At 44.8% G+C, this 23,595-nt stretch overlaps 1 protein-coding gene across 1 annotated transcript in view; it reads left to right on the forward strand.

The window, feature by feature from the left end:
- Positions 1-23,595, forward strand: part of LOC116936838 (thioredoxin reductase 2, mitochondrial-like) — a 55,470-nt gene that overhangs the window by 9,171 nt on the left and 22,704 nt on the right. Inside the window, exon 4 of the mRNA XM_076057763.1 lies at positions 5,002-5,073. Coding sequence (XP_075913878.1) covers positions 5,002-5,073 — 72 coding nt within the window. The remainder of the gene's footprint in view (positions 1-5,001; positions 5,074-23,595) is intronic.

Genomic DNA, 23,595 nt, shown 5'->3' on the forward strand with positions numbered 1-23,595 from the left:
TATGTGTGTGAGTGTGTGTATGTATCTGTGTGTGTATGTGTGTCTGTGTATCTGTGTGTGTGTCTGTGTGTATCTGTGTATGTATCTGTGTGTGTGTGTATATATCTGTGTGTGTGTGTCTGTGTGTGTGTATATCTGTGTGTGTGTGTGTGTCTGTGTGTGTGTGTATATCTGTGTGTGTGTCTGTGTGTGTGTTTATATATCTGTGTGAGTGTGTGTATGTATCTGTGTGTGTGTGTCTGTGCGTGTGTCTGTGTGTGTGTATGTGTGTCTGTGTATCTGTGTGTGTGTGTCTGTGTGTGTCTGTGTGTGAGTGTGTGTATATATGTGTGTGTGTGTATATATCTGTGTGTGTGTGTCTGTGTGTCTGTGCGTGAGTGTGTGTATGTATCTGTGTGTGTATCTGTGTGTGTGTCTGTGTGTGTGTGTGTCTGTGTATCTGTGTGTGTGTGTCTGTGTGTGTGTGTCTGTGTGTATCTGTGTATGTATTTGTGTGTGTGTGTATATCTGTGTGTGTCTGTCTGTGTGTGAGTGTGCGTGTGTGTGTATCTGTGTGTGTGTCTGTGTGTATCTGTGTATGTATCTGTGTGTATATCTGTGTGTGTGTCTGTGTGTGTGTATGTGTGTCTGTGTATCTGTGTGCGTGTCTGTGGGTGTGTGTCTGTGTGTCAGCGTGTGTGTGTATCTGTGTGTGTGTCTGTGTGTCTGTGTGTGTGTCTGTGTGTGAGTGTGTGTGTATCTGTGTGTGTGTGTCTGTGTATCTGTGTGTGTCTGTGTGTGAGTGTGTGTGTATCTGTCTGGAAAACATCGTGGCACAAAGTGAGGATGAGCCTGCTGAGGCTGCGGTGCCTCAAATATTGGACGAAGTCACCCCCTGTGAGTGGCTGGCTGAGATGCCATCTGTCGAGGAAGTACTGAAGGCGATACAGAGTCTGAGACCAGGCAAGGCACCGGGCAGAGATGATCTCCCAAGCGAAATGCTGAGGGAGGGTGGCGTTTGTGCACAGACTGCCCTAAATGACATCATAACAACAGTCTGGACCACTGGACGGGTTCCGCAGGATTGGAAGGATGCCCTGGTGGTCCCCCTCTTTAAGAAGGGGGACCGCACAGACTGTAACAACTACAGGGGCATCTCACTCCTCAGTGTGCCGGGAAAGGTCCTGGCAAGGATTATTCAGCATCGCCTTGCCAGGCACGCTGAGGAGAGGCTTGTGGAGCCCCAATGCGGTTTCAGGAAAGGGCGGTCCTGCACAGATGCCATATTTTCTGTCCGTCTGCTACAGCAGAGGTGTAGGGAATTCCAACAAGACCTACATTTCTGCTTTATTGACCTGGTCAAGGCCTATGATACCATCAGTAGGCCTGGGCTCTGGGTTGTTCTTCGTGCTTTTGGAGTACCTGACCCTCTGCTCACGATCATTAAGGACCTTCATGATGGTGAGCGGGCCCGGGTAAAACTACGTGGCCGGGAGTCAGAGGCATTCCCTGTACACCTTGGGGTGCGACAGGGATGTCCTCTGGGTCCCACATTATTTAACATCTATTTTGACCACGTAGTTCGTGAAGCCTTCAATAGCTATACCGGGGGAATCTCCATATGGTACAGATATAATGGGAGGCTGGTCGATGCCCGAGTGCGGTCAAGGGATGGCTCCCTATTGCTCAACCACGTTATGTATGCTGATGATTTGGTAATAGCTGCTCATTCAGAGGAGGAGTTGGAGACGCTGCTGCTGAGACTGGAGCGTGCCACTAAGAGGTGGGGCCTTACCATCAGCCCCACCAAAACTAAGCACCGTCCTGGGTATTTTGTACCATCGGACACTCCACCCACACAACTCCCAATCGGTGATGGGGCAGTTGTGGAGAGAGTGGAGAGTTTCCCATACCTGGGCAGTGTGCTTATGACTGGCTCCAGTTTAACAGCAGAGGTCTCACTCCGAATCAGTCGAGCGGCAATATCTTTTCATCGGTTGCGTAACGCTGTGTGGAAGCTACCTGGTCTGTCGCTCCGCACTAAGCTTCGGGTCTTCTCGGCCACGGTCATTCCCTCCCTTCTCTACGCTTGCAAAACGTGGACCCCCCTAATGGAACATCTTCGCCGGTTAGAAAAATTTAGGCTGGCCTGCCTACAATCCATCCTGGGTTTAACCAGACTGGATTGTGTGAGGAGCTCACAAATCCTTGAAAGATCTGGGCAAGGTCCCATCGGTGAGCTCCTCCGGCGGGCAAGGCTGCGATGGCTGGGTCATGTAGCCCGCATGCCCAGCCACCGCATGCCGAAACAGCTTTTGTTCGGCCGGATCGAGGGGGCTAAACGGGCGCGGCACGGGCTAGAGAAGAGATGGAGTGTTGTGGTACAGGAGGACGTGGAGCTGAGTGGACTTGCCGATGACCGGTACCAGCGGTGTCAAGATCAGCCTCTGTGGAGGAGGAGGCTCGTGAAGGACGCTACTGGGCAGTTGGAGGCAGTCGCCCTCCAACAACAACGGAGGGCGGAGGAGCGACGCTCACAACAACGAGCGGAGCGCCGGGTGGCTAAAGCACAGCAGGTTGGCACAGTAGAGGGCACAGGTGTTGCATAAGCCAGTCATCTCAGTCAGTCGACCCGTGGCACCTGGGTCTGCCCCGTGACCTCCTGCCAGCGGGCGTTCGACACTTCACGTGGCCTCAGGGTGCACATAGCCTGGCACAAGCGTCATGGTGACGTCACCGCCACTTAGTGGCGAATGGCGGTTGTTGTTGTTGTGGTGGTGGTGTAGTGGTGGTGGTGTAGTGGTGGTGGTGGTCGTGTAGTGGTGGTGGTCTATTGGTGGTGGTGGTGTAGTGGTGGTGGTGTAGTGGTGATGGTAGTGGTGTTGTGGTGGTGGTGTAGTGGTGGTGGTGTAGTGGTGGTGGTAGTGGTGGTGTAGTGGTGGTGTAGTGGTGGTGGTGGTGTAGTGGTGGTGGTGGTGTAGTGGTGGTGGTGTAGTGGTGGTGGTGGTGTAGTGGTGGTGGTGGTCGTGTAGTGGTGGTGGTGTAGTGGTGGTGGTGTAGTGGTGATGGTGTAGTGGTGGTGGTGTAGTGGTGGTGTAGTGGTGGTGGTGGTGGTGTAGTGGTAGTGGTGTAGTGGTGGTGGTGGTGTAGTGGTGGTGTAGTAGTGGTGGTGGTGGTGTAGTGGTGGTGTAGTGGTGGTAGTGGTGGTGGTGTAGTAGTGGTGGTGGTGTAGTGGTGGTGGTGTAGTAGTGGTGGTGGTGTAGTGGTGGTGGTGTTGTAGTGGTGGTGGTGTACTGGTGGTGTAGTAGTTCAGTGAACATCGCAAGCACTGGGGGAGAGACAAAGGCGGCCGGGCGTGGTGGTGCTGACCACCCACCCCCTCTGTGTATGTAGCCACAGTGCCGGTAGCCTTCATAGACGCTGCTGCTGGTGACAGCACTTGCCCCTACAGTCTGTTAGAGGCTACACGGGGGACCTTTGTCTGTCTGTGTGTGTAGGTGGTGCTACTTGCTATGATCAGCACTTGCCCCTACAGCCCTGTTAGAGGCTACACGGGGGATCTTTGTCTGTGTGTGTAGGTGCTGCTACTCGCTACTAACACAGCACTTGCCCCTACAGTCTGTTAGAGGCTACCTGGGGGACCTTTGTCTGTGTGTGTGTAGGTGCTGCTACTCGCTACTAACACAGCACTTGCCCCTACAGCCTGCTAGAGGCTACCTGGGGGACCTTTGTCTGTGTGTGTGTGTAGGTGGTGCTACTTGTTATGATCAGCACTTGCCCCTACAGCCTGTTAGAGGCTACACGGGGGACCTTTGTCTGTGTGTGTAGGTGCTGCTACTCGCTATGATCAGCACTTGCCCCTACAGCCTGTTAGAGGCTACCTGGGGGACCTTTGTCTGTCTGTGTGTGTAGGTGCTGCTACTGACAGCACTTGCCCCTACAGCCCTGTTAGAGGCTACCTGGGGGACCTTTGTCTGTGTGTGTGTGTAGGTGGTGCTACTTGCTATGATCAGCACTTGCCCCTACAGCCCTGTTAGAGGCTACACGGGGGACCTTTGTCTGTCTGTGTAGGTGCTGCTACTGACAGCACTTGCCCCTACAGCCCTGTTAGAGGCTACCTGGGGGACCTTTGTCTGTGCTTGTAGGTGCTGCTACTCACAGCACTTGCCCCTACAGCCCTGTTAGAGGCTACCTGGGGGAGCTTTGTCTGTGTGTGTGTGTGTAGGTACTGCTACTCGCTATGATCAGCACTTGCCCCTACAGCCCTGTTAGAGGCTACCTGGGGGACCTTTGTCTGTGTGTGTGTGTAGGTGGTGCTACTTGTTATGATCAGCACTTGCCCCTACAGCCTGTTAGAGGCTACACGGGGGACCTTTGTCTGTGTGTGTAGGTGCTGCTACTCGCTACTAACACAGCACTTGCCCCTACAGCCTGCTAGAGGCTACACGGGGGATCTTTGGCTGTGTGTGTAGGTGCTGCTACTCGCTACTGACAGCACTTGCCCCTACAGCCCTGTTAGAGGCTACACGGGGGATCTTTGTCTGTGTGTGTAGGTGCTGCTACTCACAGCACTTGCCCCTACAGCCTGTTAGAGGCTACCTGGGGGACCTTTGTCTGTGTGTGTAGGTGCTGCTACTCGCTATGATCAGCACTTGCCCCTACAGCCCTGTTAGAGGCTACCTGGGGGACCTTTGTCTGTGTGTGTGTGTAGGTGGTGCTACTTGCTATGATCAGCACTTGCGCCTACAGCCCTGTTAGAGGCTACCTGGGGGACCTTTGTCTGTGTGTGTGTGTAGGTGCTACTTGCTATGATCAGCACTTGCCCCTACAGCCCTGTTAGAGGCTACCTGGGGGACCTTTGTCTGTGCTTGTAGGTGCTGCTACTGACAGCACTTGCCCCTACAGTCCTGTTAGAGGCTACCTGGGGGATCTTTGTCTGTGTGTGTAGGTGCTGCTACTGACAGCACTTGCCCCTACAGCCCTGTTAGAGGCTACCTGGGGGACCTTTGTCTGTGCTTGTAGGTGTACCACGCCTTCTATCGGCCGCTGGAGTTCACTCTGCCAGACCGCAGTGCGGAACAGTGCTACCTCAAGGTTACACTCACTGTTACACTCACTGTTACACTCACTGTTACACTCACTGTTACACTCACTCACTGTTACACTCACTCATACACTCACTCATACACTCACTCACTCATACACTCACTCAAGGTTACACTCACTGTTACACTCACTGTTACACTCACTCACTGTTACACTCACTGTTACACTCACTGTTACACTCACTCACTGTTACACTCACTCATACACTCACTCATACACTCACTCACTCATACACTCACTCAAGGTTACACTCACTGTTACACTCACTGTTACACTCACTCACTCATACACTCACTCACTGTTACACTCACTGTTACACTCACTCACTGTTACACTCACTCACTGTTACACTCACTGTTACACTCACTCACTGTTACACTCACTGTTACACTCACTGTTACACTCACTCATACTCTCACTCACTCATACACTCACTCACTGTTACACTCACTCATACACTCACTCATACACTCACTCAATCATACACTCACTCATACACTCACTGTTACACTCACTCACTGTTACACTCACTCACTGTTACACTCACTGTTACACTCACAGTTACACTCACTCACTCATACACTCACTCACTGTTACACTCACTCATACACTCACTGTTACACTCACTGTTACACTCACTCACTGTTACACTCACTCATACACTCACTCACTGTTACACTCACTCATACACTCACTCACTGTTACACTCACTGTTACACTCACTGTTACACTCACTCACGGTTACACTCACTGTTACACTCACTCACTGTTACACTCACTCACTGTTACACTCACTGTTACACTCACTGTTACACTCACTCACTGTTACACTCACTCACTGTTACACTCACTGTTACACTCACTCACTGTTACACTCACTGTTACACTCACTGTTACACTCACTCACTGTTACACTCACTGTTACACTCACTGTTACACTCACTCACTGTTACACTCACTCACTGTTACACTCACTGTTACACTCACTGTTACACTCACTCACTCATACACTCACTCACTGTTACACTCACTCATACACTCACTGTTACACTCACTCACTGTTACACTCACTCATACACTCACTCACTGTTACACTCACTCATACACTCACTCACTGTTACACTCACTGTTACACTCACTGTTACACTCACTCACGGTTACACTCACTGTTACACTCACTCACTGTTACACTCACTGTTACACTCACTCACTGTTACACTCACTCACTGTTACACTCACTGTTACACTCACTGTTACACTCACTGTTACACTCACTCACTGTTACACTCACTGTTACACTCACTCACTGTTACACTCACTGTTACACTCACTGTTACACTCACTGTTACACTCACTCACTGTTACACTCACTCACTGTTACACTCACTGTTACACTCACTGTTACACTCACTCACTGTTACACTCACTGTTACACTCACTGTTACACTCACTCACTGTTACACTCACTGTTACACTCACTGTTACACTCACTCACTGTTACACTCACTGTTACACTCACTCACTGTTACACTCACTGTTACACTCACTGTTACACTCACTCACTGTTACACTCACTGTTACACTCACTGTTACACTCACTCACTGTTACACTCACTGTTACACTCACTGTTACACTCACTCACTGTTACACTCACTGTTACACTCACTGTTACACTCACTCACTGTTACACTCACTGTTACACTCACTCACTCATACACTCACTCACTGTTACACTCACTGTTACACTCACTCACTGTTACACTCACTGTTACACTCACTGTTACACTCACTCACTGTTACACTCACTGTTACACTCACTCACTCATACACTCACTCACTGTTACACTCACTGTTACACTCACTGTTACACTCACTCACTCATACACTCACTCACTGTTACACTCACTCATACACTCACTCATACACACACTCAATCATACACTCACTCATACACTCACTCACTCACTCATACACTCACTGTTACACTCACTGTTACACTCACTCACTGTTACACTCACTGTTACACTCACTGTTACACTCACTCATTCTTACACTCACTGTTACACTCACTGTTACACTCACTCATACTCTCACTCACTCATACACTCACTCACTGTTACACTCACTCATACACTCACTCATACACTCACTCAATCATACACTCAATCATACACTCACTCACTCATACACTCACTCACTCATACACTCACTGTTACACTCACTGTTACACTAACTGTTACACTCACTGTTACACTCACTGTTACACTCACTCACTGTTACACTCACTCACTGTTACACTCACTGTTACACTCACTGTTACACTCACTCACTGTTACACTCACTGTTACACTCACTCACTGTTACACTCACTTACTGTTACACTCACTGTTACACTCACTGTTACACTCACTCACTGTTACACTCACTGTTACACTCACTGTTACACTCACTCACTGTTACACTCACTGTTACACTCACTGTTACACTCACTCACTGTTACACTCACTGTTACACTCACTGTTACACTCACTCACTCATACACTCACTCACTGTTACACTCACTCATACACTCACTCATACACTCACTCACTCATACACTCACTCACTCATACACTCACTCACTCATACACTCACTCATACACTCACTGTTACACTCACTGTTACACTCACTGTTACACTCACTCACTGTTACACTCACTCACTGTTACACTCACTGTTACACTCACTCACTGTTACACTCACTGTTACACTCACTGTTACACTCACTCACTGTTACACTCACTGTTACACTCACTGTTACACTCACTCACTCATACACTCACTCACTGTTACACTCACTCATACACTCACTCACTGTTACACTCACTCACTGTTACACTCACTCATACACTCACTGTTACACTCACTGTTACACTCAGTGTTACACTCACTGTTACACTCACTCACTGTTACACTCACTGTTACACTCACTCACTGTTACACTCACTGTTACACTCACTGTTACACTCACTCACTGTTACACTCACTGTTACACTCACTGTTACACTCACTCACTGTTACACTCACTCATACACTCACTGTTACACTCACTGTTACACTCACTGTTACACTCACTCACTGTTACACTCACTGTTACACTCACTGTTACACTCACTCACTGTTACACTCACTGTTACACTCACTGTTACACTCACTCACTGTTACACTCACTGTTACACTCACTGTTACACTCACTCACTGTTACACTCACTGTTACACTCACTGTTACACTCACTCACTGTTACACTCACTGTTACACTCACTGTTACACTCACTCACTGTTACACTCACTGTTACACTCACTCACTGTTACACTCACTGTTACACTCACTGTTACACTCATACACTCACTCATACACTCACTCACTGTTACACTCACTGTTACACTCACTGTTACACTCACTCACTGTTACACTCACTGTTACACTCACTGTTACACTCACTCACTGTTACACTCACTCACTGTTACACTCACTGTTACACTCACTCACTGTTACACTCACTCATACACTCACTGTTACACTCACTGTTACACTCACTCACTGTTACACTCACTGTTACACTCACTGTTACACTCAGTGTTACACTCACTGTTACACTCACTCACTGTTACACTCACTGTTACACTCACTGTTACACTCACTCACTGTTACACTCACTCACTGTTACACTCACTGTTACACTCACTCACTGTTACACTCACTGTTACACTCACTCACTGTTACACTCACTCATACACTCACTGTTACACTCACTGTTACACTCACTCACTGTTACACTCACTGTTACACTCACTGTTACACTCACTGTTAAACTCACTCACTGTTACACTCACTGTTACACTCACTCACTGTTACAGTCACTGTTACACTCACTGTTACACTCACTCACTGTTACACTCACTGTTACACTCACTGTTACACTCACTCACTGTTACACTCACTGTTACACTCACTCACTGTTACACTCACTGTTACACTCACTGTTACACTCACTCACTGTTACACTCACTGTTACACTCACTCACTGTTATACTCACTGTTACACTCACTCACTTTTTACACTCACTGTTACACTCACTGTTACACTCACTCACTGTTACACTCACTGTTACACTCACTCACTGTTACACTCACTGTTACACTCACTCACTGTTACACTCACTGTTACACTCACTGTTACACTCATTGTTACACTCACTGTTACACTCACTCACTGTTACACTCACTGTTACACTCACTGTTACACTCAATCACTGTTACACTCACTCACTGTTACACTCACTCATACACTCACTCATACACTCACTCACTCACTGTTACACTCACTGTTACACTCACTGTTACACTCACTCACTGTTACACTCACTGTTACACTCACTGTTACACTCACTCACTGTTACACTCACTGTTACACTCACTGTTACACTCACTCACTGTTACACTCACTGTTACACTCACTGTTACACTCACTCACTGTTACACTCACTGTTACACTCACTGTTACACTCACTCACTGTTACACTCACTGTTACACTCACTCACTGTTACACTCACTCACTGTTACACTCACTGTTACACTCACTCACTGTTACACTCACTGTTACACTCACTCACTGTTACACTCACTGTTACACTCACTGTTATACTCACTCACTGTTACACTCACTGTTACACTCACTCACTGTTACACTCACTGTTACACTCACTGTTACACTCATTGTTGCACTCACTGTTACACTCCCTCACTGTTACACTCACTGTTACACTCACTGTTACACTCACTCACTGTTACACTCACTGTTACACTCACTGTTACACTCACTCACTGTTACACTCACTGTTACACTCACTGTTACACTCACTCACTGTTACACTCACTGTTACACTCACTGTTACACTCACTCACTGTTACACTCACTGTTACACTCACTGTTACACTCACTCACTGTTACACTCACTGTTACACTCACTGTTACACTCACTCACTGTTACACTCACTGTTACACTCACTGTTACACTCACTCACTGTTACACTCACTGGTACACTCACTGTTACACTCACTCACTGTTACACTCACTCACTGTTACACTCACTGTTACACTCACTCACTGTTACACTCACTGCTACACTCACTGTTATACTCACTCACTGTTACACTCACTGTTACACTCACTGTTACACTCACTCACTGTTACACTCACTGTTACACTCACTGTTACACTCACTCACTGTTACACTCACTGTTACACTCACTCACTGTTATACTCACTGTTACACTCACTCACTTTTTACACTCACTGTTACACTCACTGTTACACTCACTCACTGTTACACTCACTGTTAAACTCACTCACTGTTACACTCACTGTTACACTCACTCACTGTTACACTCACTGTTACACTCACTGTTACACTCATTGTTACACTCACTGTTACACTCACTCACTGTTACACTCACTGTTACACTCACTGTTACACTCAATCACTGTTACACTCACTCACTGTTACACTCACTCATACACTCACTCATACACTCACTCACTCACTGTTACACTCACTGTTACACTCACTGTTACACTCACTCACTGTTACACTCACTGTTACACTCACTGTTACACTCACTCACTGTTACACTCACTGTTACACTCACTGTTACACTCACTCACTGTTACACTCACTGTTACACTCACTGTTACACTCACTCACTGTTACACTCACTGTTACACTCACTGTTACACTCACTCACTGTTACACTCACTGTTACACTCACTCACTGTTACACTCACTCACTGTTACACTCACTGTTACACTCACTCACTGTTACACTCACTGTTACACTCACTCACTGTTACACTCACTGTTACACTCACTGTTATACTCACTCACTGTTACACTCACTGTTACACTCACTCACTGTTACACTCACTGTTACACTCACTCACTGTTACACTCACTGTTACACTCATTGTTGCACTCACTGTTACACTCCCTCACTGTTACACTCACTGTTACACTCACTGTTACACTCACTCACTGTTACACTCACTGTTACACTCACTGTTACACTCACTCACTGTTACACTCACTGTTACACTCACTGTTACACTCACTCACTGTTACACTCACTGTTACACTCACTGTTACACTCACTCACTGTTACACTCACTGTTACACTCACTGTTACACTCACTCACTGTTACACTCACTGTTACACTCACTGTTACACTCACTCACTGTTACACTCACTGTTACACTCACTGTTACACTCACTCACTGTTACACTCACTGGTACACTCACTGTTACACTCACTCACTGTTACACTCACTCACTGTTACACTCACTGTTACACTCACTCACTGTTACACTCACTGTTACACTCACTGTTACACTCACTCACTGTTACACTCACTGTTACACTCACTCACTGTTACACTCACTGTTACACTCACTGTTACACTCATTGTTACACTCACTGTTACACTCACTCACTGTTACACTCACTGTTACACTCACTCACTGTTACACTCACTGTTACACTCACTGTTACACTCACTCACTGTTACACTCACTGTTACACTCACTGTTACACTCACTCACTGTTACACTCACTGTTACACTCACTTTTACACTCACTCACTGTTACACTCACTGTTACACTCACTCACTGTTACACTCACTGTTACACTCACTGTTACACTCACTCACTGTTACACTCACTGTTACACTCACTCACTGTTACACTCACTGTTACACTCACTCACTGTTACACTCACTGTTACACTCACTGTTACACTCATTGTTACACTCACTGTTACACTCACTCACTGTTACACTCACTGTTACACTCACTGTTACACTGACTGTTACACTCACTCACTGTTACACTCACTCACTGTTACACTCACTCATACACTCACTCATACACTCACTCACTCATACACTCACTCACTGTTACACTCACTGTTACACTCACTGTTACACTCACTCACTGTTACACTCACTGTTACACTCACTGTTACACTCACTCACTGTTACACTCACTGTTACACTCACTGTTACACTCACTCACTGTTACACTCACTGTTACACTCACTGTTACACTCACTCACTGTTACACTCACTGTTACACTCACTGTTACACTCACTCACTGTTACACTCACTCACTGTTACACTCACTGTTACACTCACTCACTGTTACACTCACTGTTACACTCACTCACTGTTACACTCACTGTTACACTCACTGTTATACTCACTCACTGTTACACTCACTGTTACACTCACTCACTGTTACACTCACTGTTACACTCACTCACTGTTACACTCACTGTTACACTCACTGTTACACTCACTCACTGTTACACTCACTGTTACACTCACTGTTACACTCACTCACTGTTACACTCACTGTTACACTCACTGTTACACTCACTCACTGTTACACTCACTCACTGTTACACTCACTCATACACTCACTCATACACTCACTCACTCATACACTGACTCACTGTTACACTCATTGTTACACTCACTGTTACACTCACTCACTGTTACACTCACTGTTACACTCACTCACTGTTACACTCACTGTTACACTCACTGTTACACTCACTCACTGTTACACTCACTCACTGTTACACTCACTGTTACACTCACTCACTGTTACACTCACTCACTGTTACACTCACTGTCACACTCACTGTTACACTCACTCACTGTTACACTCACTCACTGTTACACTCACTGTTACACTCACTCACTGTTACACTCACTCACTGTTACACTCACTGTTACACTCACTCACTGTTACACTCACTGTCACACTCACTGTTACACTCACTCACTCATACACTCACTCACTGTTACACTCACTGTTACACTCACTGTTACACTCACTCACTGTTACACTCACTGTTACACTCACTCACTGTTACACTCACTGTTACACTCACTGTTACACTCACTCACTGTTACACTCACTGATACACTCACTCACTGTTACACTCACTGTTACACTCACTCATACACTCACTCACTGTTACACTCACTGTTACACTCACTGTTACACTCACTGTTACACTCACTGTTACACTCACTCACTGTTACACTCACTGTTACACTCAGTGTTACACTCACTGTTACACTCACTCACTGTTACACTCACTGTTACACTCACTGTTACACTCACTCACTGTTACACTCACTCACTGTTACACTCACTGTTACACTCACTGTTACACTCACTCACTGTTACACTCACTGTTACACTCACTGTTACACTCACTCACTGTTACACTCACTCATACACTCACTGTTACACTCACTGTTACACTCACTGTTACACTCACTCACTGTTACACTCACTGTTACACTCACTGTTACACTCACTCACTGTTACACTCACTGTTACACTCACTCACTGTTACACTCACTGTTACACTCACTGTTACACTCACTCACTGTTACACTCACTGTTACACTCACTGTTACACTCACTCACTGTTACACTCACTGTTACACTCACTGTTACACTTACTCACTGTTACACTCACTGTTACACTCACTGTTACACTCATACACTCACTCATACACTCACTCACTGTTACACTCACTGTTACACTCACTGTTACACTCACTCACTGTTACACTCACTGTTACACTCACTGTTACACTCACTCACTGTTACACTCACTCACTGTTACACTCACTGTTACACTCACTCACTGTTACACTCACTCATACACTCACTGTTACACTCACTGTTACACTCACTGTTACACTCACTCACTGTTACACTCACTGTTACACTCACTGTTACACTCAGTGTTACACTCACTGTTACACTCACTCACTGTTACACTCACTGTTACACTCACTGTTACACTCACTGTTACACTCACTCACTGTTACACTCACTCACTGTTACACTCACTGTTACACTCACTCACTGTTACACTCACTGTTACACTCACTGTTACACTCACTCACTGTTACACTCACTCATACACTCACTGTTACACTCACTGTTACACTCACTGTTACACTCACTGTTAAACTCACTCACTGTTACACTCACTGTTACACTCACTCACTGTTACAGTCACTGTTACACTCACTGTTACACTCACTCACTGTTATACTCACTGTTACACTCACTGTTACACTCACTCACTGTTACACTCACTGTTACACTCACTCACTGTTACACTCACTGTTACACTCACTCACTGTTACACTCACTGTTACACTCACTCACTGTTACACTCACTGTTACACTCACTCACTTTTTACACTCACTGTTACACTCACTGTTACACTCACTCACTGTTACACTCACTCACTGTTACACTCACTGTTACACTCACTCACTGTTACACTCACTGTTACACTCACTGTTACACTCATTGTTACACTCACTGTTACACTCACTCACTGTTACACTCACTGTTACACTCACTGTTACACTCAATCACTGTTACACTCACTCACTGTTTCACTCACTCATACACTCACTCATACACTCACTCACTCACTGTTACACTCACTGTTACACTCACTGTTACACTCACTCACTGTTACACTCACTGTTACACTCACTGTTACACTCACTCACTGTTACACTCACTGTTACACTCACTGTTACACTCACTCACTGTTACACTCACTGTTACACTCACTCACTGTTACACTCACTGTTACACTCACTGTTACACTCACTCACTGTTACACTCACTGTTACACTCACTCACTGTTACACTCACTCACTGTTACACTCACTGTTACACTCACTGTTACACTCACTCACTGTTACACTCACTGTTACACTCACTCACTGTTACACTCACTGTTACACTCACTGTTACACTCACTCACTGTTACACTCACTGTTACACTCACTCACTGTTACACTCACTCACTGTTACACTCACTGTTACACTCACTCACTGTTACACTCACTGTTACACTCACTCACTGTTACACTCACTGTTACACTCACTGTTATACTCACTCACTGTTACACTCACTGTTACACTTACTCACTGTTACACTCACTGTTACACTCACTCACTGTTACACTCACTGTTACACTCATTGTTACACTCACTGTTACACTCCCTCACTGTTACACTCACTGTTACACTCACTGTTACACTCACTCACTGTTACACTCACTGTTACACTCACTGTTACACTCACTCACTGTTACACTCACTGTTACACTCACTGTTACACTCACTCACTGTTACACTCACTGTTACACTCACTGTTACACTCACTCACTGTCACACTCACTGTTACACTCACTGTTACACTCACTCACTGTTACACTCACTGTTACACTCACTGTTACACTCACTCACTGTTACACTCACTGTTACACTCACTGTTACACTCACTGGTACACTCACTGTTACACTCACTCACTGTTACACTCACTCACTGTTACACTCACTGTTACACTCACTCACTGTTACACTCACTGTTACACTCACTCACTGTTACACTCACTGTTACACTCACTGGTATACTCACTCACTGTTACACTCACTGTTACACTCACTCACTGTTACACTCACTGTTACACTCACTCACTGTTACACTCACTGTTACACTCACTGTTACACTCATTGTTACACTCACTGTTACACTCACTCACTGTTACACTCACTGTTACACTCACTGTTACACTCACTCACTGTTACACTCACTGTTACACTCACTGTTACACTCACTCACTGTTACACTCACTGTTACACTCACTGTTACACTCACTCACTGTTACACTCACTGTTACACTCACTTTTACACTCACTCACTGTTACACTCACTGTTACACTCGCTCACTGTTACACTCACTGTTACACTCACTGTTACACTCACTCACTGTTACACTCACTGTTACACTCACTCACTGTTACACTCACTGTTAAACTCACTCACTGTTACACTCACTGTTACACTCACTCACTGTTACAGTCACTGTTACACTCACTGTTACACTCACTCACTGTTACACTCACTGTTACACTCACTGTTACACTCACTCACTGTTACACTCACTCTTACACTCACTCACTGTTACACTCACTGTTACACTCACTGTTACACTCACTCACTGTTACACTCACTGTTACACTCACTCACTGTTACACTCACTGTTACACTCACTCACTTTTTACACTCACTGTTACACTCACTGTTACACTCATTCACTGTTACACTCACTGTTACACTCACTCACTGTTACACTCACTGTTACACTCACTCACTGTTACACTCACTGTTACACTCACTGTTACACTCATTGTTACACTCACTGTTGCACTCACTCACTGTTACACTCACTGTTACACTCACTGTTACACTCAATCACTGTTACACTCACTCACTGTTACACTCACTCATACACTCACTCATACACTCACTCACTCACTGTTACACTCACTGTTACACTCACTGTTACACTCACTCACTGTTACACTCACTGTTACACTCACTGTTACACTCACTCACTGTTACACTCACTGTTACACTCACTGTTACACTCACTCACTGTTACACTCACTGTTACACTCACTCACTGTTACACTCACTGTTACACTCACTGTTACACTCACTCACTGTTACACTCACTGTTACACTCACTGTTACACTCACTCACTGTTACACTCACTGTTACACTCACTGTTACACTCACTCACTGTTACACTCACTGTTACACTCACTCACTGTTACACTCACTGTTACACTCACTGTTACACTCACTCACTGTTACACTCACTGTTACACTCACTCACTGTTACACTCACTGTTACACTCACTGTTACACTCACTCACTGTTACACTCAATGTTACACTCACTTTTACACTCACTCACTGTTACACTCACTGTTACACTCGCTCACTGTTACACTCACTGTTACACTCACTGTTACACTCACTCACTGTTACACTCACTGTTACACTCACTCACTGTTACACTCACTGTTAAACTCACTCACTGTTACACTCACTGTTACACTCACTCACTGTTACAGTCACTGTTACACTCACTGTTACACTCACTCACTGTTACACTCACTGTTACACTCACTGTTACACTCACTCACTGTTACACTCACTCTTACACTCACTCACTGTTACACTCACTGTTACACTCACTGTTACACTCACTCACTGTTACACTCACTGTTACACTCACTCACTGTTACACTCACTGTTACACTCACTCACTTTTTACACTCACTGTTACACTCACTGTTACACTCACTCACTGTTACACTCACTGTTACACTCACTCACTGTTACACTCACTGTTACACTCACTCACTGTTACACTCACTGTTACACTCACTGTTACACTCATTGTTACACTCACTGTTACACTCACTCACTGTTACACTCACTGTTACACTCACTGTTACACTCAATCACTGTTACACTCACTCACTGTTACACTCACTCATACACTCACTCATACACTCTCTCACTCACTGTTACACTCACTGTTACACTCACTGTTACACTCACTCACTGTTACACTCACTGTTACACTCACTGTTACACTCACTCACTGTTACACTCACTGTTACACTCACTGTTACACTCACTCACTGTTACACTCACTGTTACACTCACTCACTGTTACACTCACTGTTACACTCACTGTTACACTCACTCACTGTTACACTCACTGTTACACTCACTGTTACACTCACTCACTGTTACACTCACTGTTACACTCACTGTTACACTCACTCACTGTTACACTCACTGTTACACTCACTCACTGTTACACTCACTGTTACACTCACTGTTACACTCACTCACTGTTACACTCACTGTTACACTCACTCACTGTTACACTCACTCACTGTTACACTCACTGTTACACTCACTCACTGTTACACTCACTGTTACACTCACTCACTGTTACACTCACTGTTACACTCACTGTTATACTCACTCACTGTTACACTCACTGTTACACTCACTCACTGTTACACTCACTGTTACACTCACTCACTGTTACACTCACTGTTACACTCACTGTTACACTCACTCACTGTTACACTCACTGTTAAACTCACTCACTGTTACACTCACTGTTACACTCACTCACTGTTACAGTCACTGTTACACTCACTGTTACACTCACTCACTGTTACACTCACTGTTACACTCACTGTTACACTCACTCACTGTTACACTCACTCTTACACTCACTCACTGTTACACTCACTGTTACACTCACTGTTACACTCACTCACTGTTACACTCACTGTTACACTCACTCACTGTTACACTCACTGTTACACTCACTCACTTTTTACACTCACTGTTACACTCACTGTTACACTCACTCACTGTTACACTCACTGTTACACTCACTCACTGTTACACTCACTGTTACACTCACTCACTGTTACACTCACTGTTACACTCACTGTTACACTCATTGTTACACTCACTGTTACACTCACTCACTGTTACACTCACTGTTACACTCACTGTTACACTCAATCACTGTTACACTCACTCACTGTTACACTCACTCATACACTCACTCATACACTCACTCACTCACTGTTACACTCACTGTTACACTCACTGTTACACTCACTCACTGTTACACTCACTGTTACACTCACTGTTACACTCACTCACTGTTACACTCACTGTTACACTCACTGTTACACTCACTCACTGTTACACTCACTGTTACACTCACTCACTGTTACACTCACTGTTACACTCACTGTTACACTCACTCACTGTTACACTCACTGTTACACTCACTGTTACACTCACTCACTGTTACACTCACTGTTACACTCACTGTTACACTCACTCACTGTTACACTCACTGTTACACTCACTCACTGTTACACTCACTGTTACACTCACTGTTACACTTACTCACTGTTACACTCACTGTTACACTCACTCACTGTTACACTCACTCACTGTTACACTCACTGTTACACTCACTCACTGTTACACTCACTGTTACACTCACTCACTGTTACACTCACTGTTACACTCACTGTTATACTCACTCACTGTTACACTCACTGTTACACTCACTCACTGTTACACTCACTGTTACACTCACTCACTGTTACACTCACTGTTACACTCATTGTTACACTCACTGTTACACTCCCTCACTGTTACACTCACTGTTACACTCACTGTTACACTCACTCACTGTTACACTCACTGTTACACTCACTGTTACACTCACTCACTGTTACACTCACTGTTACACTCACTGTTACACTCACTCACTGTTACACTCACTGTTACACTCACTGTTACACTCACTCACTGTTACACTCACTGTTACACTCACTGTTACACTCACTCACTGTTACACTCACTGTTACACTCACTGTTACACTCACTCACTGTTACACTCACTGTTACACTCACTGTTACACTCACTCACTGTTACACTCACTGTTACACTCACTCACTGTTACACTCACTCACTGTTACACTCACTGTTACACTCACTCACTGTTACACTCACTGTTACACTCACTCACTGTTACACTCACTGTTACACTCACTGGTATACTCACTCACTGTTACACTCACTGTTACACTCACTCACTGTTACACTCACTGTTACACTCACTCACTGTTACACTCACTGTTACACTCACTGTTACACTCATTGTTACACTCACTGTTACACTCACTCACTGTTACACTCACTGTTACACTCACTGTTACACTCACTCACTGTTACACTCACTGTTACACTCACTGTTACACTCACTCACTGTTACACTCACTGTTACACTCACTGTTACACTCACTCACTGTTACACTCACTGTTACACTCACTTTTACACTCACTCACTGTTACACTCACTGTTACACTCACTGTTACACTCACTCACTGTTACACTCACTGTTACACTCACTGTTACACTCACTCACTGTTACACTCACTGTTACACTCACTCACTGTTACACTCACTGTTACACTCACTCACTGTTACACTCACTGTTACACTCACTGTTACACTCATTGTTACACTCACTGTTACACTCACTCACTGTTACACTCACTGTTACACTCACTGTTACACTGACTGTTACACTCACTCACTGTTACACTCACTCACTGTTACACTCACTCATACACTCACTCATACACTCACTCACTCATACACTCACTCACTGTTACACTCACTGTTACACTCACTGTTACACTCACTCACTGTTACACTCACTGTTACACTCACTGTTACACTCACTCACTGTTACACTCACTGTTACACTCACTGTTACACTCACTCACTGTTACACTCACTGTTACACTCACTGTTACACTCACTCACTGTTACACTCACTGTTACACTCACTGTTACACTCACTCACTGTTACACTCACTGTTACACTCACTCACTGTTACACTCACTCACTGTTACACTCACTGTTACACTCACTCACTGTTATACTCACTGTTACACTCACTCACTGTTACACTCACTGTTACACTCACTGTTATACTCACTCACTGTTACACTCACTGTTACACTCACTCACTGTTACACTCACTGTTACACTCACTCACTGTTACACTCACTGTTACACTCATTGTTACACTCACTGTTACACTCACTCACTGTTACACTCACTGTTACACTCACTGTTACACTCACTCACTGTTACACTCACTGTTACACTCACTGTTACACTCACTCACTGTTACACTCACTCACTGTTACACTCACTCATACACTCACTCATACACTCACTCACTCATACACTCACTCACTGTTACACTCATTGTTACACTCACTGTTACACTCACTGTTACACTCACTCACTGTTACACTCACTGTTACACTCACTGTTACACTCACTCACTGTTACACTCACTGTTACACTCACTCACTGTTACACTCACTCACTGTTACACTCACTGTTACACTCACTCACTGTTACACTCACTCACTGTTACACTCACTGTCACACTCACTGTTACACTCACTCACTGTTACACTCACTCACTGTTACACTCACTGTTACACTCACTCACTGTTACACTCACTCACTGTTACACTCACTCACTGTTACACTCACTGTTACACTCACTGTTACACTCACTGTTACACTCACTCACTGTTACACTCACTCATACACTCACTCACTCATACACTCACTCACTGTTACACTCACTGTTACACTCACTGTTACACTCACTCACTGTTACACTCACTGTTACACTCACTCACTGTTACACTCACTGTTACACTCACTGTTACACTCACTCACTGTTACACTCACTGATACACTCACTCACTGTTACACTCACTGTTACACTCACTCATACACTCACTCACTGTTACACTCACTGTTACACTCACTGTTACACTCACTCACTGTTACCCTCACTGTTACACTCACTGTTACACTCACTCACTGTTACACTCACTGTTACACTCACTGTTACACTCACTCACTGTTACACTCACTGTTACACTCACTGTTACACTCACTCACTGTTACACTCACTGTTACACTCACTGTTACACTCATACACTCACTCATACACTCACTCACTGTTACACTCACTGTTACACTCACTGTTACACTCACTCACTGTTACACTCACTGTTACACTCACTGTTACACTCACTCACTGTTACACTCACTCACTGTTACACTCACTGTTACACTCACTCATACACTCACTGTTACACTCACTGTTACACTCACTCACTGTTACACTCACTGTTACACTCAGTGTTACACTCAGTGTTACACTCACTCACTGTTACACTCACTGTTACACTCACTGTTACACTCACTCACTGTTACACTCACTCACTGTTACACTCACTGTTACACTCACTGGTACACTCACTGTTACACTCACTGTTACACTCACTCACTGTTACACTCACTGTTACACTCACTCACTGTTACACTCACTCACTGTTACACTCACTGTTACACTCACTCACTGTTACACTCACTGTTACACTCACTGTTACACTCACTCACTGTTACACTCACTCATACACTCACTCATACACTCACTCACTCATACACTCACTCACTGTTACACTCACTGTTACACTCACTGTTACACTCACTCACTGTTACACTCACTGTTACACTCACTCACTGTTACACTCACTGTTACACTCACTGTTACACTCACTCACTGTTACACTCACTGATACACTCACTCACTGTTACACTCACTGTTACACTCACTCATACACTCACTCACTGTTACACTCACTGTTACACTCACTCACTGTTACCCTCACTGTTACACTCACTGTTACACTCACTCACTGTTACACTCACTGTTACACTCACTGTTACACTCACTCACTGTTACACTCACTGTTACACTCACTGTTACACTCACTCACTGTTACACTCACTGTTACACTCACTGTTACACTCATACACTCACTCATACACTCACTCACTGTTACACTCACTGTTACACTCACTGTTACACTCACTCACTGTTACACTCACTGTTACACTCACTGTTACACTCACTCACTGTTACACTCACTCACTGTTACACTCACTGTTACACTCACTCATACACTCACTGTTACACTCACTGTTACACTCACTCACTGTTACACTCACTGTTACACTCACTGTTACACTCAGTGTTACACTCACTCACTGTTACACTCACTGTTACACTCACTGTTACACTCACTCACTGTTACACTCACTCACTGTTACACTCACTGTTACACTCACTGGTACACTCACTGTTACACTCACTGTTACACTCACTCACTGTTACACTCACTGTTACACTCACTCACTGTTACACTCACTGTTACACTCACTGTTACACTCACTCACTGTTACACTCACTGTTACACTCACTGTTACACTCACTCACTGTTACACTCACTGTTACACTCACTCATACACTCACTCACTGTTACACTCACTCACTGTTACACTCACTCATACTTACACTCACTCACTCATACACTCACTCATACACTCACTCACTCATACACTCACTCACTCATACACTCACTCACTCATACACTCACTCATACACTCACTCACTCATACACTCACTCATACACTCACTCATAAACTCACTCACTCATACACTCACTCACTCATACACTCACTTATACACTCACTCATACACTCACTCATACACTCACTCATACACACACTCACTCATACACACACTCACTCATACACTCACTCACTCATACACTCACTCACTCACTCATACACTCACTCGTACACTCACTCACTCATACACTCACTCATACACTCACTCATACACTCACTCATACACTTACTCATACACTCACTTACTCACTCACTCATACACTCACTCATACACTCACTCACTCATACACTCACTCACTCATACACTCACTCACTCATACACTCACTCATACACTCACTCACTCATACACTCACTCACTCATA

This window comes from Petromyzon marinus, chromosome 84 (genome assembly GCF_048934315.1).
Source record: "Petromyzon marinus isolate PM22_M1 ecotype Great Lakes invasive population chromosome 84, UKy_Petmar_22M1.pri1.0, whole genome shotgun sequence".
Classification (NCBI taxonomy): Eukaryota; Metazoa; Chordata; class Hyperoartia; order Petromyzontiformes; family Petromyzontidae; genus Petromyzon; species Petromyzon marinus.